The sequence below is a fragment of the Ascaphus truei genome, chromosome 17 (genome assembly GCF_040206685.1).
Source record: "Ascaphus truei isolate aAscTru1 chromosome 17, aAscTru1.hap1, whole genome shotgun sequence".
NCBI classification, from domain to species: Eukaryota; Metazoa; Chordata; class Amphibia; order Anura; family Ascaphidae; genus Ascaphus; species Ascaphus truei.
In genome coordinates this window covers 2,565,109-2,584,258 of record NC_134499.1, presented here as the reverse complement: position 1 = coordinate 2,584,258, position 19,150 = coordinate 2,565,109, and the positions used below count along the sequence as shown (strand labels likewise).

The 19,150-nt window shown below is 41.2% G+C and overlaps 1 protein-coding gene across 1 annotated transcript in view; it reads right to left on the bottom strand.

Moving 5' to 3' along the window:
• Nucleotides 1-6,967: 6,967 nt before the first annotated feature.
• Nucleotides 6,968-19,150, bottom strand: part of LOC142468439 (uncharacterized) — an 18,984-nt gene continuing 6,801 nt past the window's right edge. Inside the window, exons 2-4 of the mRNA XM_075575047.1 lie at nt 8,120-8,197; nt 7,022-7,756; nt 6,968-6,975 (exon numbers count right to left, since the gene is read on the bottom strand). Of these exons, the coding sequence (XP_075431162.1) occupies nt 6,968-6,975; nt 7,022-7,756; nt 8,120-8,197 (821 nt within the window). The remainder of the gene's footprint in view (nt 6,976-7,021; nt 7,757-8,119; nt 8,198-19,150) is intronic.

The following is a 19,150-nucleotide window of genomic DNA, read 5'->3' as shown; positions in this document are numbered from 1 at the left end:
ATCCTCCTTACAGAAATGCATGCATATGCACACGACTATTCATTGTTGTCAACATGTCACAATAACATGCCTAATTACACATGTTACACAAAACTTTTCCCACGTCAATCTCAGCCTTTTTGCCTAATTACATGACTGACTGTTGCATTCACAAGTGTTACATGCATTGCACATGCAACTATTTATTTGCAAGCAATGTTTCTACAAAGGTTCACGTCACATCATTGCCAAATATCATCATTCCCTGCAGAATACACACAACAAATACTTATAACAAGAACTGCACACAGCTTGCCACAGAAGTACTTTATTATGTTAATGTAACACCTTGCATTTTACTATGTCACCTGACATCATCACATACCTATTTAAAGGACGCACATTACCTGATCATTCACAGCTACTCATTTCAAAATGTTGAGATTGTTTAGGAGACGGAGGAACATTCTTTTCTATGACATGCTTGATGATGAAGACAATCATATAGGGCAAGGGAGGGACACACCGAGGGACAGTGACAGTGACAGGGACAGTCACGCGGATACGACAGAGACAGGGAGAGGGACAGGAGATCAGAGGAGAAGACAGAGGAGACAACTTGTGCCTCGTCCGCGTCTGTACAGGGAGAGAACCCTGTTAGATGGGATGAGTGAGGAGGAGATTGTAAGTCGCTATCGTTTGAGTTCAGCAGCAATCTTAGCTCTTTATGAGGAGATAAGGGGGGATTTAGATTTTTTCACAGCCAGAGGTCGTGCAGTCCCTGGGCTTGTTAAAATGCTGTGCTCATTACATTATCTTGCTTCCGCGTCATACCAGACAACTGTGGGCATAGTGGGCGGGGTCTCGCAATCTACATTCTCGCGGGCCTTGACCCAGTTTCTCTATGCACTCAATAGACGCGCTAGGAATTATATTCATTTTCCTACAGAGGCGACAGAGTGGCTGGAAGTCAGGACTGGCTTTTATAATATAGCAGGGATACCATGTGTGCTGGGTGCAATCGATTGCACACATGTTGCTTTGATTGCACCTAGTCAGAGTGAGCATGTGTACCGCAATCGTAAGCACTACCATTCACTCAATGTACAGGTGGTATGTGATGCCACGATGAGGATAATGCATGTGGTACCCAAGTTCCCTGGTTCCAGTCACGATTCCTCTATCCTGAGGAACTCTTCAGTCTTCCATGCGTTCGAAGAGGGACATTTTGAACCTGGTTGGCTGCTGGGTGAGTACATATTTACATGTTCTAACACAAAACACATGTTGATTTAGGAATGTTGGCATTGTACAATTTGATCACTAATGTCAGCTTATGTGTGCTCCATTCATTATAGGTGACTCAGGATACGGAATTAGGCCGTGGCTCTTGACTCCGGTGCTAAACCCTCAAACTGAAGCAGAGGACAGGTACAATGCAGCCCATATATCTACAAGATCTGTTATAGAGAGGACATTTGGCCTACTCAAGACCAGGTTTAGGTGTCTGGACAGAACTGGTGGGGCTCTTCTATACAAGCCTCAAAAAGTGTCTGATATTATCCTTGCCTGTTGCATTTTGCACAATGTTGCACTCAGGCACAATGTACAGTCAGACCTAGCTGAGGCTTTGGTAGACGAGCATCCCACCCATGTAGCTGCTGAAAATGAACAAACAGCCAGTGGTGGCCAGACACGACAGAATCTCATCAATTCATTTTTTTCTTGTAAGTACAAACTCATATGTTCCTAGTACTACTTTTATAGTTTAATTATGTTATATTAACAATAATGTTTCTTTATATAACCTTCTGTTAGGACACAGATGAATATGGGTTGCACACCTTTCTTTTCTCTGCTGTGTGCACAAAGGGATGTGGCACCGGTATGTTATTGTTGCACAGGTTATATAATCCCTCTTCAATTGTACTTTAGTTGTGTGTATGTGAATACAACTTGGGTAACAAAGCAATAATATTTTAGCATTGTGTTATTCCTTATGCTAAGACAAAACACATATTATGCCCATAATCATTCATGCTTCTAGTATGCTTACATACAATGTTATTGGTGCAGTGTAACATGTACATCCATATGATGTGTACACCAGGCTGATTTACATTTTGAATGTCATGAAATATACATGGTGTTGTACATTTAACACCAAATACACACTTTGCTGTGTTGTTTACGGTACTGAAGATGGCATGTCAATGTTTGCAATTTATATATTGTTCCTTTGCATTATAGGTATATCTCCAGTATGACTGATCATGGTATGTATATTTGCTGACATCTCTCATAAGATGTGGCTACCTCAATCTTCCTATAATTATTGGAACTAAAAACCCAACATATTGGTTTAAACACAAATGTTACATATATGTACTTTCTGTATCATGTATATGCATTTAGCTACTCTTGAGCTTTCATGTGCATTGTATTACAAAATGATTACTCACATTTCATCACATTTTATGTATGTTTCCTTATAATTTCCATTAATGTAATATAGAGGTGGTTGGAGAAAAGGGGATAACTGTACTTATTTGTTTACTTACGGGAGCACATTCATCACTAGCATAGACACACTTTTTAAGACAACTGTTTGTGTCTCTATCAATTGGTGTAGGATCCATGTATAACACCGACAAATGATAACACCAGCTTTATTATGGTAGCTTATATCATCATATTGACTATACTATGTATTTCTAAACGATTAATAAACACAGTAAACTATAGTTAGTTAGGTTAATGAAATATACACAGAAACGTACTTCATAACATGATGGTGATGTCATATTCAGAACATCATGCATTGGAGGGGACCATAACATCTGGCCAGTAACATTATTTGCTACAGTCCCAAACCATTTTATCTACATACCCATGTAACAAGAGATTTTAAAAATAAATGGCTACTTGGTTGTAAGTGTCCTTTACATTGGGAGAAGGAGTGGCTCACTGAGTAAAGACTCACTGGCACTGATAGTTTGAAGCAGGGGAGTCTGGTTCAATTCCCGGTGTGGGCTCCTTGTGACCTTGGCCAAGTCACTTTATCTCCCTGTGCCTCATGCGGCAAAAAAACATTTGTACGTTCCACGGGCCAGGGACCTCAGGCTGAAACATGTGTCTGTAAATCGCTGCGTACAACTAGCAGCCCTATACATGAACATGCTCATATTATTATTATTATTGTTACATAGTTTCGACAGTCATACGTTCCATTACATATTAGAATACACAAATGTGTTAGCAGAGTGGGAATGGTTGTTATATATAAAACACACCATGTCATAAAATGTTAGTAGTCATTAAAGAACACTCAATAAAAATTCATGAGGCACTCTTTTGCAACATCATTATGTTAATTAAGTGCTTATGCAATATAGGCATAAGGGTATCACATTTTTAATTGTTTGTTAATAAGCGCTGCAAGCAATATAAAATTAGTTCCATATGTAGTATAGTAGTCGGTGGCTCCTCCTCACAATCATCTCATATAAAGGTAGACTCTTCTGAAATCATACATTGATCCGATTGTATCTTCCCCGACATCTCTGAAATACAGCAAACACATGATGGTCAAAGATGGCACCTTACTAGATATGCATCCGTGACAACGCGTTACGCAGCTCTATATGATTGTGTAGATACACACGTCACTCACTTATATGTTAGAAGTAAAACTGTTCATCAGTATGTAATGTTTCTTTAAATTTGTAGCAGGCATAACTATGTATAAGAAGTGAACGTTGCCTGTATACTGAAAGATGTGCGCGCACATCTTTGTGTGCGCACGCACTTCACGCTTGGCTCCACTAACTGTTAGCGCATGCGCAAAACAAAGCGTACGTTGTGCGTTCAATACATGTTGAAAATACCAGTAAACATAACATCTTTATTTCAAATACAATGAAGACGAAACTACATTCGTTCTAAACGAGTACATCTGTATTCTTTTTAAACAGACGTGTTTGAACAGAAAGCACGGCCGATAACACAATGCGCAAATGCAATACGTGTGACGTCATGTTAAGCCAGCGTGAAACGCACGCTAACACTCCTCCCACTCAATTAACATTCGGCTAACGCCCAGGGTACGCCTACAAACACTGAGCCGCACGCATCACACACTGCAGTTACCGTTACTATAACAAAACATGACAGCCAATAGGCTTTGAGGCGCGCACGTCGCTTGGGGGCGGGACTTACATCACTAATCCTTTTTAAGGACGCCTTGGCCCATGACAAGGGTCCCACGTCATACGTGGTGGACCCGGTTTTCAATGTTGTAGATGTTGCATGATAACAAAACAGGTATGTGTTAGAGTAATGGAAAAATGTTGCTAATATGTTTAAAGGGATAGGAAAGTACGTATATTTATTCCGTCAGCAATGTGTACTACTCTTTCAGGTCCTACTATATTGTATTAGGAAACAATTTGTTTGTGATCGCTACATGTTATGCAGTCTGCAATGTTACGCTGTATCCACGCATTGAAAGTGAAAATGGTGGTTACAAAAAAAAAAAAATTTAAACGCAGAGTCAACGCATAACGATTGTTATATTTACCATTCTTCTAGAATTAACTCTTCGCCTGGCTGCAACTGGTCGCTCCAGAAATGCAAGCCATTTTCATCCACGCTTAACCCAACCGCTGAATCCAGTATGGCACATATCTCCTCCAGGATGCGCTCATAGGAATCGCCACTGCTTTCTTCAAATAATTGGTCGGGAGGTAGGTTCATTTCTTCCGGTTCCCATTCCAATGCAATTTCAGCTGAAAGGCTTGGTACATAATCATAGTACTTTTGTTCTTGTACAATGTGGGTTTCAGGAATGGAGGCTGCAGATATTGCAGCACGTATCGATTCAAACGGATCAGTAGTAGCGGATACATTGCTATTGCCATTAGGAATAAATATGCCTTTCACGACAATATAAGTGCCGTCTTTCAGGATAAATTGTTTTTCCGGGGCAATCTTCCAGAAACCATAGGTGTGTTGTAGCTTATCCTGGTCACGTTCAAAAAAGTCATTACTTGATAAAGTGAATCTTATTGAGGAATTAAAATTCCGTGCATGCTTACGGTCTTGGTAATAAGGATATTTTGCTCGAATGAAATCATCGATTTGGCGTGTGCTTGCTTTCTGTCCGCGACTGTTCAAGATGGCTTCACAGATCATGTACTTATACCCTAAAAGGGGATTAATATTGTTAACGAATTCATCAGCCATGTCTGAGTAGCACAAAAGCTGTGTGCAGGTCTGTGTTATTTGCTCATCAAAATGAATGTGCTGAATGGCTAACAAACTCCTGTTTTTCCTTGTCAAGGTCAACAAAAGTAACTACTTTGACTCCTTATTTCAAACGCCAATTGGATTTGTTTGTCTAATTGGGTTAACAGTTGTGGTTCGTGATATGGGACTGTGGGAGAAACATTTCTCCTTCTTTTATCTCGTTTGTGAAAAACATCCCTAGACTGTGAATGCGTTCACATAGTGTTTTTTTGAAAACTAACAAAGACCAGTGTGTGAAAATATTTCTTAGCCAGGCATATCAGTAAAAACACACCTGCAAAAAGAAATGTTTTTTCCCCGCTTACATTTCTGTGTGTATGTGAAAGTCTGGTTAACTCCCTGTCTGCATGAGTTTAAATACGTGTGTATATATATATATATATATATATATATATATATATATATATATATATATATATATATATATATATATATAAATATATCTCTTATAAAAATATATATATATTTATATATAATATTTTTTTTTTTTTTATATTGCAGGAGTACACACAACATTGATGGCATTAAGTATACCTTGTATGAAACCTATTTAAATGGTGAGAAACATGATTGAATGAAGTAATAAACATTTGTTTAAGCACAATACTGTTAGAGTCTCATACTTAGGATATTTCTCAAACATTAGGCCTGTATTATTAAAATAGTGTTTTCACAAGGAAGCATGAAGTGTATTAGTTTGTGTATACCAGTTTATATAGTACTATATATATATATATATATATATATATATATATATATATATATATATATATATATATATATATACACACATATATACATATATATATACACATATATACATATATATATACACATATATACATATATATATACACATATATACATATATATATACACATATACATATATATATATATACACACTCACACACTCACACTCACACTCACTCAGTGTGTGTGTGTGTGTGTGTGTGTGTGTGTGTGTATATATATTATTATACATTCTGAGATGTTATAGAAACGAACACACAACTGATTAAAGGACAAAATTACAATGGCCAAGCAAGGCAAAGGTAAGTAATAATTTACACATAATCCTGCTGTACACGTACAAGAAAGATGTTTGCACTTACTTAGGTGTTTTAATAATTGCATGTGACTAATATGCATATGCAATTCTTACATCAATTAACACACCCAAATGCAATGTTTTGCTGCAAAGTCAATGGCAGCTTCTCTAAACTTAGCAACTGGCTCCTGGTGGACCATTACTGAACAGACGATTACAACATAAATATTTATAACACAATTAATTATGAGTGTTAACATTTCCAAAACTTCACGTGTACAAGAACATAGTTGAAAGTTTGGAAACAACACAGTCTTCAGCATACATACAATAGTAATTAGATAATCTGAAGTCAACAAAACAAGGCCAAAGACATATTTTCTGAATTATAACATTTATTTTTTTTGTTCCTTTTGCGAGCGAGTAACAGGCCTGCTTGTTGTCTCTTGAATTTTCCTTTTTCTTTTGCCACCAACTTTAGGCACAACAGAGCCACTTTGAGTGGCCTCTGGCACTTCACGGGCAGGGCTTGTGGCCAGTGACTGTTCACCTACGGGGCTTGTGGCCAGTGACTCACCTACAGGGCTTGTGGCCAGTGATTCACCTACAGGGCTTTTGGGCAGCGATTCACCTACAGGGCTTTTGGGCAGCGATTCACCTACAGGGCTTTTGGGCAGCGACTCACCTACAGGGCTTTTGGGCAGCGATTCACCTACAGGGCTTTTGGGCAGCGACTCACCTACAGGGCTTTTGGGTAGTGACTGTTCACGGACAGGGCTTGTGCCCAGTGACACATGTGAGCAAGTTGGTAGACACTGCACAAGTGATGGTTGGTCTGTTTCATGTGTGTCTTGTTTTGTTTTTGTCGCCTCCTTTGTAGGTGTCTGCTGCTGAATTTGTACAGATGGCAGCGGTAGGATGTCATCAGGAACCTGCACAGCAATGTCTGCTACTTGACCGGTAACATTTGGGCCTGGTGAATGAATATCAGATGAATGTGGTGAAAACTGACCTGCATGAACAGATCCTGGCTGGGAGGTGTTGAATTGTGGTACATTAGTCATTCTCCAGTAATTAGCTTGTGTTTGCTGAACAACTAATGCTTCGAATGAGGTGTTGATTTTTTGCAACTGTTTAGGCACTTCAATGAAGACTCTGTGGAGATGTGCCAATTGTGATACTGTTTCTTCCTGCAGTCCAATCATCCTTTCCAGCACTGTCATCATGTCTGAATGGCGACGATTTTCTGCGTCCACTATTTTTCCCTCTGAAGCTACAATTGCATCGTATGTGGAAGTTGATGGACGATTTGGCGGTACAACAGTTTCTATTGGCACCTCTTCATGGTCACATGATTGTATTTCAGTCTCTTCTGTGGCGTCATCCTCATCATACTCATCATCCTCATCACCATGATGTTCTAAAAAGAAATGTACACATTATTAAATGGCATGTTAATGTATGCTGTGTTACTATGTAATTGTACTGTGTCCTAAGTAACACCTAACATGTTAGCATACGTTTTATAACCTCATTAAAAACTACCTTGACTTACGAATAATGTTTGGACTCAGTATGAAATATGAATGAATGAAAAGTTGCTCTAAACTCAGAAGTCCTACATGATAATTAACATCACTAACACAATACATGTTGCCTTACACTTAATTTTCACTGACACTAAGTAATCCTATTTAAAGAAGATGTGCAAAACAAATAATGCACATGACAACATAACATATAGAAGAGCACATATTATATGGCCAGCAAATGATACACTCACCTTCTAGTAGTGTTGAGCTGGCTGACCCAGGTGAAGACACTTGTTCCATCTCAGGTGACACATGTCCTCCAGGGGCAACTATATATAACAATAACATAAGTTTTACATTTACATGTGTAAATATTGAACAAACACTTATTGTATGTTCTGTATTTATGATTAACTAACAACATCAGTTCCTTAACCGAAAATGTGTGTGAAAGTGAACATAAATAGTTGTAATAACACTGTACATGCCTGTGTACTTAGAATTTTTGAGTTCCCTAACATACAACATACTATGTTTCTGCAGTAATGCGTGAGGATAAATAGATTAAATGAGTACATAAAAATCATATGTTGTGTAGTGATATCAGTATCATAATGTACATAACTATCATGAGATGACCATTCACAATGGTTATCATGAAGGTGGTCATATTGCAAAAAGTGTTGTTTTTGGTAGAGGATATGTGTGGTACATTAATCGAAGATGTGGCACACCTGAATGTGGCTGTGACTCAACAAGACAACACATGCAGTGTGTGATAATGTGTCTTTCATAGTAGTTCAACTATAGATATGAGTGAACTAATGTGTGACGTACGCTTTGATAAGTAATGAGTTGTTGGGGCATTTAGTAGCTAGAGTTAAGCTTTCAAATGAGTGTGATTAACTTCAGTTGTGCTATTCAGGTTGTAAGAAAGGTATTCCCTTCCCCAAAAAGCCTAATCAGCCACACCTTTCAATGACTTGAAACAGGTGCAAATGGTGTGAACTAAGTTGACCGTGAAATGAGGCTGTAATTAGTGTGTGCTGAACCCCACCCCCTCTGTTGAAGTGTATGCTGTGATGAGATATTAATTGCAGCTGCTTTAACACAATGGTAGATGAGCTAAGTAGTCATCTGCAGTGTTTAAGTTATGAAAACAATGACATAACATATGATACGTGTGCCTCATTATGCTGTCTGTATATGACATAAAGCAAAAATGGACCTTTTCATAAGCAACTATAGATGTGTTAGTGCCAGTGATGTTTGTAGGCCGTTACATGCAATTTCTTTGATGCATGCTTAAAATAGGCAGTAATGTCATGTTTGTCGGAGTAAAATCAATAAAATACACAATAATATGATACATATTTCTGTTCTGTACCTGTAGCTACTAATAATTTCTCATGAACATGTGTTACACATGTGTACTACCCTGTTGTTCCCCATCTTCGCCCACCATCAATTGCTTCCACTGCAGCTATGCATTTTGGGAATTCACATGTAAATGAGCACGCAATGGCACGTGCTATATTAGTTACTGCTTTTAGTAGGACTACTACATATATGTCTATTTTGAGATATATATATACAGAATCAGACATATACATATATAGATGCAGGTATGCTTATATTGTGAAGACAGTATAAAAAGCAGTGTAAATATGCAAAATAACTGTAAGCAACGACACGCCTAGTACAGTAATATTTATCACCTGCTGGAAATTGTGACGGATAAATTCCAATGTCACGGTCACCAGCCAAGCCTTCCACGACGACGGTAAGTAATTTTGGCCGAAGCAGCTCCTCCAATGGAGTCAATATGAGACGTTGTGGTGTGGGCTCACCTCCAGTGCCAGTAGCATGCACGCGTTGGTCTTGTATTTTCTTTTTCAATTTGGACCTAATATCATCAAATCTTTTCCGACAATGATACTTGTCCCTGACACTATTCCCACAGGCATTGACACCAATGACTATTGTGTCCCACATTTCTTTTTTGCTTGCTGCACTTGTCCGCCCTTGAAAAACATATAAAAGATATGAGGTAAATTAATAATAATATAAGCACCAGTTTCCTACACTGCTAGCTGTTCCAAGAGATAGCAAACATGCTGTTTTATGTGTAATATGTGCAGCACATGAGCATTCACTACTAAACCTATACATGTAAGCAAGGTTGCATTCATATTGTATGCAGTTCTGGCAAATTGACCGCCTGTGTTTATTTGTCCTTGTAAGGCATGATAAAAAGCTGTGTTTCCACACTAATGAACATAGAAAGATATTGTGTACCCATATTTGCATATGAACAAAACTCAGATGACCTAGGATCACATGTATTTGAATAATAAATGTAAAGTTACACTTACCTACTAAATGTCCATAGAGACTGTCATAGTGCTCCAGAATGCCAGTGACAAGAGCCCTATTTTCCTGGTCATTGAAGCGAGGATTACGTGGCTTCTCCACACGTTTTTTCCGAGCAGGTTTAGGGTCAGAGCTTGGCTGGTGCTGACTGGACTCTCCTTCTTCCAATGGAAGAGCCTCCAAAAGCTGGCCACCAGCAAGCACGCCACCACCAGACACCCCATCAGCAACTGCGCCACCAGCAGCACTCCCAGCACCAGCACTCCCACTCCTAGCACCAGCACTCACACTCCTAGCACCAGCACTCACACTCCTAGCACCAGCACTCACACTCCTAGCACCAGCACTCCCAGCACCAGCACTCCCACTCACAGCAACAGCACTCCCACTCCCAGCACCAGCACTCCCACTCACAGCAACAGCACTCCCACTCCCAGCACCAGCACTCCCACTCACAGCAACAGCACTCCCACTCCCAACAACAGCACTCCCACTCCCAACAACAGCACTCCCACTCCCAGCAACACCACTCGGTGCACCAGCAACATCACTCCCCTGAACAGAACGTTCACTCCGACGCGTACTCGCACGAGTAGCACTCCCACTCCCACCAGCATCACTCTTCCCACGCTTTGCGGGCATACTTCCAGCACTCACAAAAAACAGACAAGAAATGTACAGGCAATCACACGACCCACTTCCACATATAAAACAAGACAAAGATGTAAACAAAACAACAAAGGACAAAGCTCACCCAATACACAACAAGTCTCTCAGTCAATATGCAAATCTTCAATCGTCCAGCTCTGTGCGTCTCTCTCTCTCTCTCACTCCCAACAACACAGAGAATGATTAGCAGTACACGTTGCCTTTAAATATGGCGCGCAATCAAAAACATGCTTGTTTCGCCTGATTCAGCAAGATTTGTGATTGTGCAACCTAACAGCACCCCGCCACGCACGCCGATACACCTGTGTGTGATCGGCTCATCATCGTGAGAGTGGGCGGATTTGTTTTCTGGTTGATTTTGAATGTATTCGGCACTTACTGCATACGGAGAGGGAAAAACGCCAATAACATGACTAATCGATAAGCTTGCCGATTTCACATAATCGTCGCTTACTGCATGAGGCCCCATGTTCCCTACACATTGTACTGCGAGTGGGTGTTCAAAGTGAACTATGATGGGAATCGCCAAAAAAATGCCCTTCCTGCCAATTTAAGGAAAAAGATTGTGGAAGAAATGCAGCGCTATTATCCTGTTACAGATCCTGTAATGAGAGGCGTTAGAGACTGCATTAATGGCGTTTTGCGCCATGCAAGGCATCGGCCATGGCTGGAAAATGGGGAGGACTTTCAGTGAGACCATACTGTAATGTTGTGCTGTACTGTACAGTACATGTTTTACCCTATAGTACCTGCTGTACTTAAACAAAGGATACTGTATGTTGTTGTGTGTTGCACGGTTTTTGTACTGTATTTGTAAATAAAAGTTTTTAGTGGCGACTTCAGCAATAAAAGAACTGGTTACTTTATCTCACACACAGTACTACAGTACAAACTGCTTTTTGCTGCCAGACTGCAAACCCGCAAGACCAGCAACATTGTAACAAAAGAGCAATGAGCGCGCAATTGGCGTGGGAACTTCTGTTCTAAGGCCCCTATAAATAATATTCTTTATTTTATTTATAAACTCACATTTATAAACCCCGTCACCCACCCCCGCTAAACACAATAAAAAATAATCACACACAGCATCCCCGCAATAAATAAATAAATAAATAAATACAAATAAATACATTTGAAATACATTTTTATTGATAGTGTAGATGTGCAGGGGGTCTCTGGAGCTGAAGCGCACAGGTTTCAGGTCTGGGGACCCCGTGCCCCCCGAGATACAGGCCCCTTTAGGGGGTGCCGGTATCCCTCTGCTCTGCTTGGTTTACAGGCCGCGATCACGTGACCGCGGCCTGTAAACCAAGCAGAGCAGAGGGATACCGGCACCCCCTAAAGGGGCCTGTATCTCGGGGGGCACGGGGTCCCCAGACCTGAAACCTGTGCGCTTCAGCTCCGGAGAACATCTACACTGTGAATAAAACACACACATCATTAAAGAATCATTCTTTAGCTTAGCGGCTATGCGCTATGGTAAAGAAGCAGCATTTCTGTCTTTTTAATAATATTGTAGAGTGAGCAGGGGGTTCCCTGAGACAGAAATCTAATCTCAGGGGACCCCCTGCTCCTGCACAATATTATTAAAAGTTCAGAAACGAGGCTTCATTAGCATAGCGTATAGCCGCTAAGGTAATGAAGGGGTTAAGGCATAATAACCAATAAATACATTCAATACACTACCCACTACCCATGGCAACCTCCGCTGCTGTACAGTAAAACAGAGAAAAAAAATAACACTTTCAAAGTAATGTCCCCTAACCCCTTAATCACCATAGCGGTTATTAACCGCTACAGTCATGAAGGGGTTAACCCGCCCTCACCCACCACTCGGGACGCCTACTGTACATACCCTCCCACTCTAACCCCCCACCCCGTGAGGCCTAACCACCCTCAACCCTCACCCACTAACTACCCACAAGGGAGGCCTACCCACATACCGTTGGGGAAACACCCCACCCCCACCCCAGTACCCACAATAAAATCAGTACAATCACCCACAATAAACAGCATTCTATTTATTAAATACATTACCCACCCCCTGTGCCCCCCCCCCCCCATAAATACAAGATTTATTCTTTTACATTCAGGGTCCATAACGTAGCCCCACGCTAGTCCCCGGTGGGCTGGCAGGGCACCTGGACAGACCTACAGTTTACCAGCAGCATTCCACAGGTTCTGGAGGCCTGCTGGTGGATCCTGCCAGCACCATGGCGCTCAGGTGGTCTCCTTGGGTCACCGTGAGCCACAATTGGGTCCACACGGTAGGCCCAAGGATGTCTGGGAGCCCCGGGTCAAACCCACAGGTGTCTGCGGGGCCTCGGGTGGTTCCCATGGGGGTCTGGGGAACTCACGGGTGCTCACTACGGGTCCGCGGTGCCCCCACAGAAGTGGGACCACACATCATCATCCCCGCACCTACGGCTCGGAGGTGCCCCCACAGAAGTGGGACCACACATCGTCATGCCCGCAGACTACGGGTCCGCGGTGCCCCCACAGAAGTGGGACCACACATCATCATCCCCGCATGTGTCACCCGTGGAACCACCAGCCTGCTACCCTTTAGGATACCCGAGGATTCCCCGCGGGTGGTCTCCAGAGGTCCCACGCAAAACCACGGAAGTAACCCTGAATGTAAAAAAAATAAACCTGGCCTATACATTCAATACATACACCCTCCTCCCCAACACCTACAGTACAATAATGTGCAAAATAACTATTATCCAGATATGGATAATAGATTAATTGCCCATTATTAAAAACATTAACTAGCATATACAAATAAATAAAGTACTACTGACCTCATCAATACGAAGTGTCCGACGCCAGCGCCTTCCTTCTCTTGCCCACACAAAACATAGCCAAAACCAAGCCAATACATTGCAATTACATTCAGATATCAATTAACCCCTTAAACACCTTATCGGATAATAACCGCAAAGGTAATTAAGGGGTTAAGCCACACAGGCACGATACCCACCCTTCACCCATGAATTTGTACTGTGGCTTCATCATGCAACTATATATATATACTGTATATATATACATACAGAGAGACAGAGAGAAAGAGAGAGAGAGAGATATATACAGTATATATATATACACACGTTATATACACACCCATGATAAACCAAATATACAGTACAAATAAATGTAGAAGGGTTATCAAAACCATACTGTTCTACAACCAAACACTTCTCCATACAGACACTACATTAAAATCAATTTCCTTTAAAAATCCTAACTGATCTCACAATCTACTGTACTGTATATGATCACAAACCAATGAAAAAAGTCACATTCCAAAATGCATAAAATCTATGCACCATACTGTATACATTCTGCAAATTAATCAACGTAAACAAAAATCAATTAGCAATCATTATTTAGATCTCTAAACATTTCACACTCAATCATGAACAATGAAACCATTAACAGATTCACGCCTAGAGCAGAACAATTAAGCCTTTGAAAAAATATAAGTACCGACAAAAATACAACCTTTCCAAACCAAGCCTACAGTACCTACAGTATCCCTGACCTTCCTCAAACACACAATACAATACCAAGGAATACATCTACAGTATCTAATTTTAAAATACTTTAAACTCACAAAATAATTAAAAACACATCTAATCCAGCTTTTAAAACATCATCATTTCTTACCCTGAATGTATACTGTACAGTATATCTCTCTAGACATATATATTGTACATACATACATACAGTGGCAAGAAATGATATACCACAAAAAAAAAAAAATACACAGGTTAAAAAACCTTTTGAAAAAATTAACAAGTTAAATAAAATACATTTCTTTACTGTAGTTCACTTACCATTACTTGCCCCCACCGACTCCCGTTGCCCAGCTTACTCACGAACCAATCCACGATCAGGAACCCATAAAATAATAAACCATTGAAAATAATAAACATTAAACTAAAAATCCAAACCAATCCACGGGTCTTCTACTTGTAATACACCTTCATCTGTATTCTTCTTTCTTCTATCTCCTTCCGGGCGGGGCAGGGCGTGGTCTTCTTTCCATCATCGGCCACGCCCTTGTCTTTTTCCTTCTCCGGAGGTCCTTCCTCCGCGGCGTCTGGCTGCAAAATGAGACGACATAGGCTTTTAAAGGCCTATGACATCACATTTTGCGTCATGGTTCCCACGGTCCTGATTGGACCGTGAAAACCATGTGTTTTGGCCGATAATAAAAAAATGATGACGTCACTTAAAGGGAATGAAAGCACAGCCAATCAGAATGGCTTTGCTTCAATTGCCTTTAAGTTGACGTCATGAAAAGGCACATGGCCGTGCACACATGGTACTAGAGCCAATCAGAGCGTGGGAACTTTATCCCTACTCTGATTGGCTCTGGTATACCATGTGTCAGGGGCTTGGGGGAGAAAGGATGTGACGTCAATGAAAACCTGTCACGTGGTACGGTAGCCAATCAGAGCGTGGGAACTTTATCCCTACTCTGATTGGCTCTGGTATACCATGTGTCAGGGGCTTGGGGGAGAAAGGATGTGACGTCAATGAAAACCTGTCACGTGGTACGGTAGCCAATCAGAGCGTGGGAACTTTATCCTTATTGACGTCACATCCTTTCTCCCCCAAGCCCCTGACACATGGTATACCAGAGCCAATCAGAGTAGGGATAAAGTTCCCACGCTCTGATTGGCTACCGTACCACGTGACAGGTTTTCATTGACGTCACATCCTTTCTCCCCCAAGCCCCTGACACATGGTATACCAGAGCCAATCAGAGTAGGGATAAAGTTCCCACGCTCTGATTGGCTCTAGTACCATGTGTGCACGGCCATGTGCCTTTTCATGACGTCAACTTAAAGGCAATTGAAGCAAAGCCATTCTGATTGGCTGTGCTTTCATTCCCTTTAAGTGACGTCATCATTTTTTTATTATCGGCCAAAACACATGGTTTTCACGGTCCAATCAGGACCGTGGGAACCATGACGCAAAATGTGACGTCATAGGCCTTTAAAAGCCTATGTCGTCTCATTTTGCAGCCAGACGCCGCGGAGGAAGGACCTCCGGAGAAGGAAAAAGACAAGGGCGTGGCCGATGATGGAAAGAAGACCACGCCCTGCCCCGCCCGGAAGGAGATAGAAGAAAGAAGAATACAGATGAAGGTGTATTACAAGTAGAAGACCCGTGGATTGGTTTGGATTTTTAGTTTAATGTTTATTATTTTCAATGGTTTATTATTTTATGGGTTCCTGATCGTGGATTGGTTCGTGAGTAAGCTGGGCAACGGGAGTCGGTGGGGGCAAGTAATGGTAAGTGAACTACAGTAAAGAAATGTATTTTATTTAACTTGTTAATTTTTTCAAAAGGTTTTTTAACCTGTGTATTTTTATTTTTTTGTGGTATATCATTTCTTGCCACTGTATGTATGTATGTACAATATATATGTCTAGAGAGATATACTGTACAGTATACATTCAGGGTAAGAAATGATGATGTTTTAAAAGCTGGATTAGATGTGTTTTTAATTATTTTGTGAGTTTAAAGTATTTTAAAATTAGATACTGTAGATGTATTCCTTGGTATTGTATTGTGTGTTTGAGGAAGGTCAGGGATACTGTAGGTACTGTAGGCTTGGTTTGGAAAGGTTGTATTTTTGTCGGTACTTATATTTTTTCAAAGGCTTAATTGTTCTGCTCTAGGCGTGAATCTGTTAATGGTTTCATTGTTCATGATTGAGTGTGAAATGTTTAGAGATCTAAATAATGATTGCTAATTGATTTTTGTTTACGTTGATTAATTTGCAGAATGTATACAGTATGGTGCATAGATTTTATGCATTTTGGAATGTGACTTTTTTCATTGGTTTGTGATCATATACAGTACAGTAGATTGTGAGATCAGTTAGGATTTTTAAAGGAAATTGATTTTAATGTAGTGTCTGTATGGAGAAGTGTTTGGTTGTAGAACAGTATGGTTTTGATAACCCTTCTACATTTATTTGTACTGTATATTTGGTTTATCATGGGTGTGTATATAACGTGTGTATATATATATACTGTATATATCTCTCTCTCTCTCTTTCTCTCTGTCTCTCTGTATGTATATATATACAGTATATATATATAGTTGCATGATGAAGCCACAGTACAAATTCATGGGTGAAGGGTGGGTATCGTGCCTGTGTGGCTTAACCCCTTAATTACCTTTGCGGTTATTATCCGATAAGGTGTTTAAGGGGTTAATTGATATCTGAATGTAATTGCAATGTATTGGCTTGGTTTTGGCTATGTTTTGTGTGGGCAAGAGAAGGAAGGCGCTGGCGTCGGACACTTCGTATTGATGAGGTCAGTAGTACTTTATTTATTTGTATATGCTAGTTAATGTTTTTAATAATGGGCAATTAATCTATTATCCATATCTGGATAATAGTTATTTTGCACATTATTGTACTGTAGGTGTTGGGGGGGAGGGTGTATGTATTGAATGTATAGGCCAGGTTTATTTTTTTTACATTCAGGGTTACTTCCGTGGTTTTGCGTGGGACCTCTGGAGACCACCCGCGGGGAATCCTCGGGTATCCTAAAGGGTAGCAGGCTGGTGGTTCCACGGGTGACACATGCGGGGATGATGATGTGTGGTCCCACTTCTGTGGGGGCACCGCGGACCCGTAGTCTGCGGGCATGACGATGTGTGGTCCCACTTCTGTGGGGGCACCTCCGAGCCGTAGGTGCGGGGATGATGATGTGTGGTCCCACTTCTGTGGGGGCACCGCGGACCCGTAGTGAGCACCCGTGAGTTCCCCAGACCCCCATGGGAACCACCCGAGGCCCCGCAGACACCTGTGGGTTTGACCCGGGGCTCCCAGACATCCTTGGGCCTACCGTGTGGACCCAATTGTGGCTCACGGTGACCCAAGGAGACCACCTGAGCGCCATGGTGCTGGCAGGATCCACCAGCAGGCCTCCAGAACCTGTGGAATGCTGCTGGTAAACTGTAGGTCTGTCCAGGTGCCCTGCCAGCCCACCGGGGACTAGCGTGGGGCTACGTTATGGACCCTGAATGTAAAAGAATAAATCTTGTATTTATGGGGGGGGGGGGCACAGGGGGTGGGTAATGTATTTAATAAATAGAATGCTGTTTATTGTGGGTGATTGTACTGTTTTTATTGTGGGTACTGGGGTGGGGGTGGGGTGTTTCCCCAACGGTATGTGGGTAGGCCTCCCTTGTGGGTACTGACTGGGTGGTTAGGCCTCACGGGTGGGGGGGGGGTTAGTGTGGGAGGGTATGTAGGCATCCCGAGTGGTGGGTGGGTGAGGGTGGGTTAACCCCTTCATGACTGTAGCGGTTAATAACCGCTATGGTGATTAAGGGGTTAGGGGACATTACTTTGTATGTTTTAATTTTTGTGTCTGTTTTGCAGAAGCGGAGGGGCCATGGCCAGGATGGGGGGGGGGGGTTAACGGTATGTGGGTAGGGGGTGAGGGTGGTTAGCAATGCAGGGAGGGAGATTTACTGGTAACAGAAACATCTCTCTCCCTTCAATGTAATCTGTTTAAAGCCCCCTCCCCCCTAATGTGTGTTTCTGTAAAATCTCTCTCCCTTCAATGTACTGTAATCTGATTAACAGAAACATTAGGGGGGGAAGGGGCTTTAGGCCTTTATATCTCTCTCCCTTCAGTGTAATCTGCTTAACAGAAACATTAGGGGGGAAGGGGCTTTAGGCCTTTATATCTCTCTCCCTTCAGTGTAATCTGTTTAACACAAACATTAGGGGGGAAGGGGTTTTTAAACAATGCTGTGTATAATGTATAAGGTTTTTTACAATTAGATAGATGTAATCCTTGGTATTGTAAGGGTTAGTTTGTTTTTAAATTGTCTTTTCTGGTTGTTACTTACAGTATATATTGATTTTGGTTTACTTGCTTGGTTAAAATACTGTAGTTAAGTTGACTTGTTTGGAAGTGTTTGTACAGTATTTACTGGTAGAGTAGCTTGCAATTATATTGTTAACATTCATTTGCAGAATGTACAGTACTGTATATGGTGCATAGATTTAATGCTATGCATCATTTACAGTATACAATGTACTGTAAATGCAATGTACTGTGTGGATTGTAATGTTATGTTTTATACTGTACAGTATGCTATTCATTAACTTCATTGCTCTACACATCTAGGGATTTCATTCCACCTTACCACCTTTCCTACACATGATTTGTGCTGTAGGCATTGGTTACTGTATA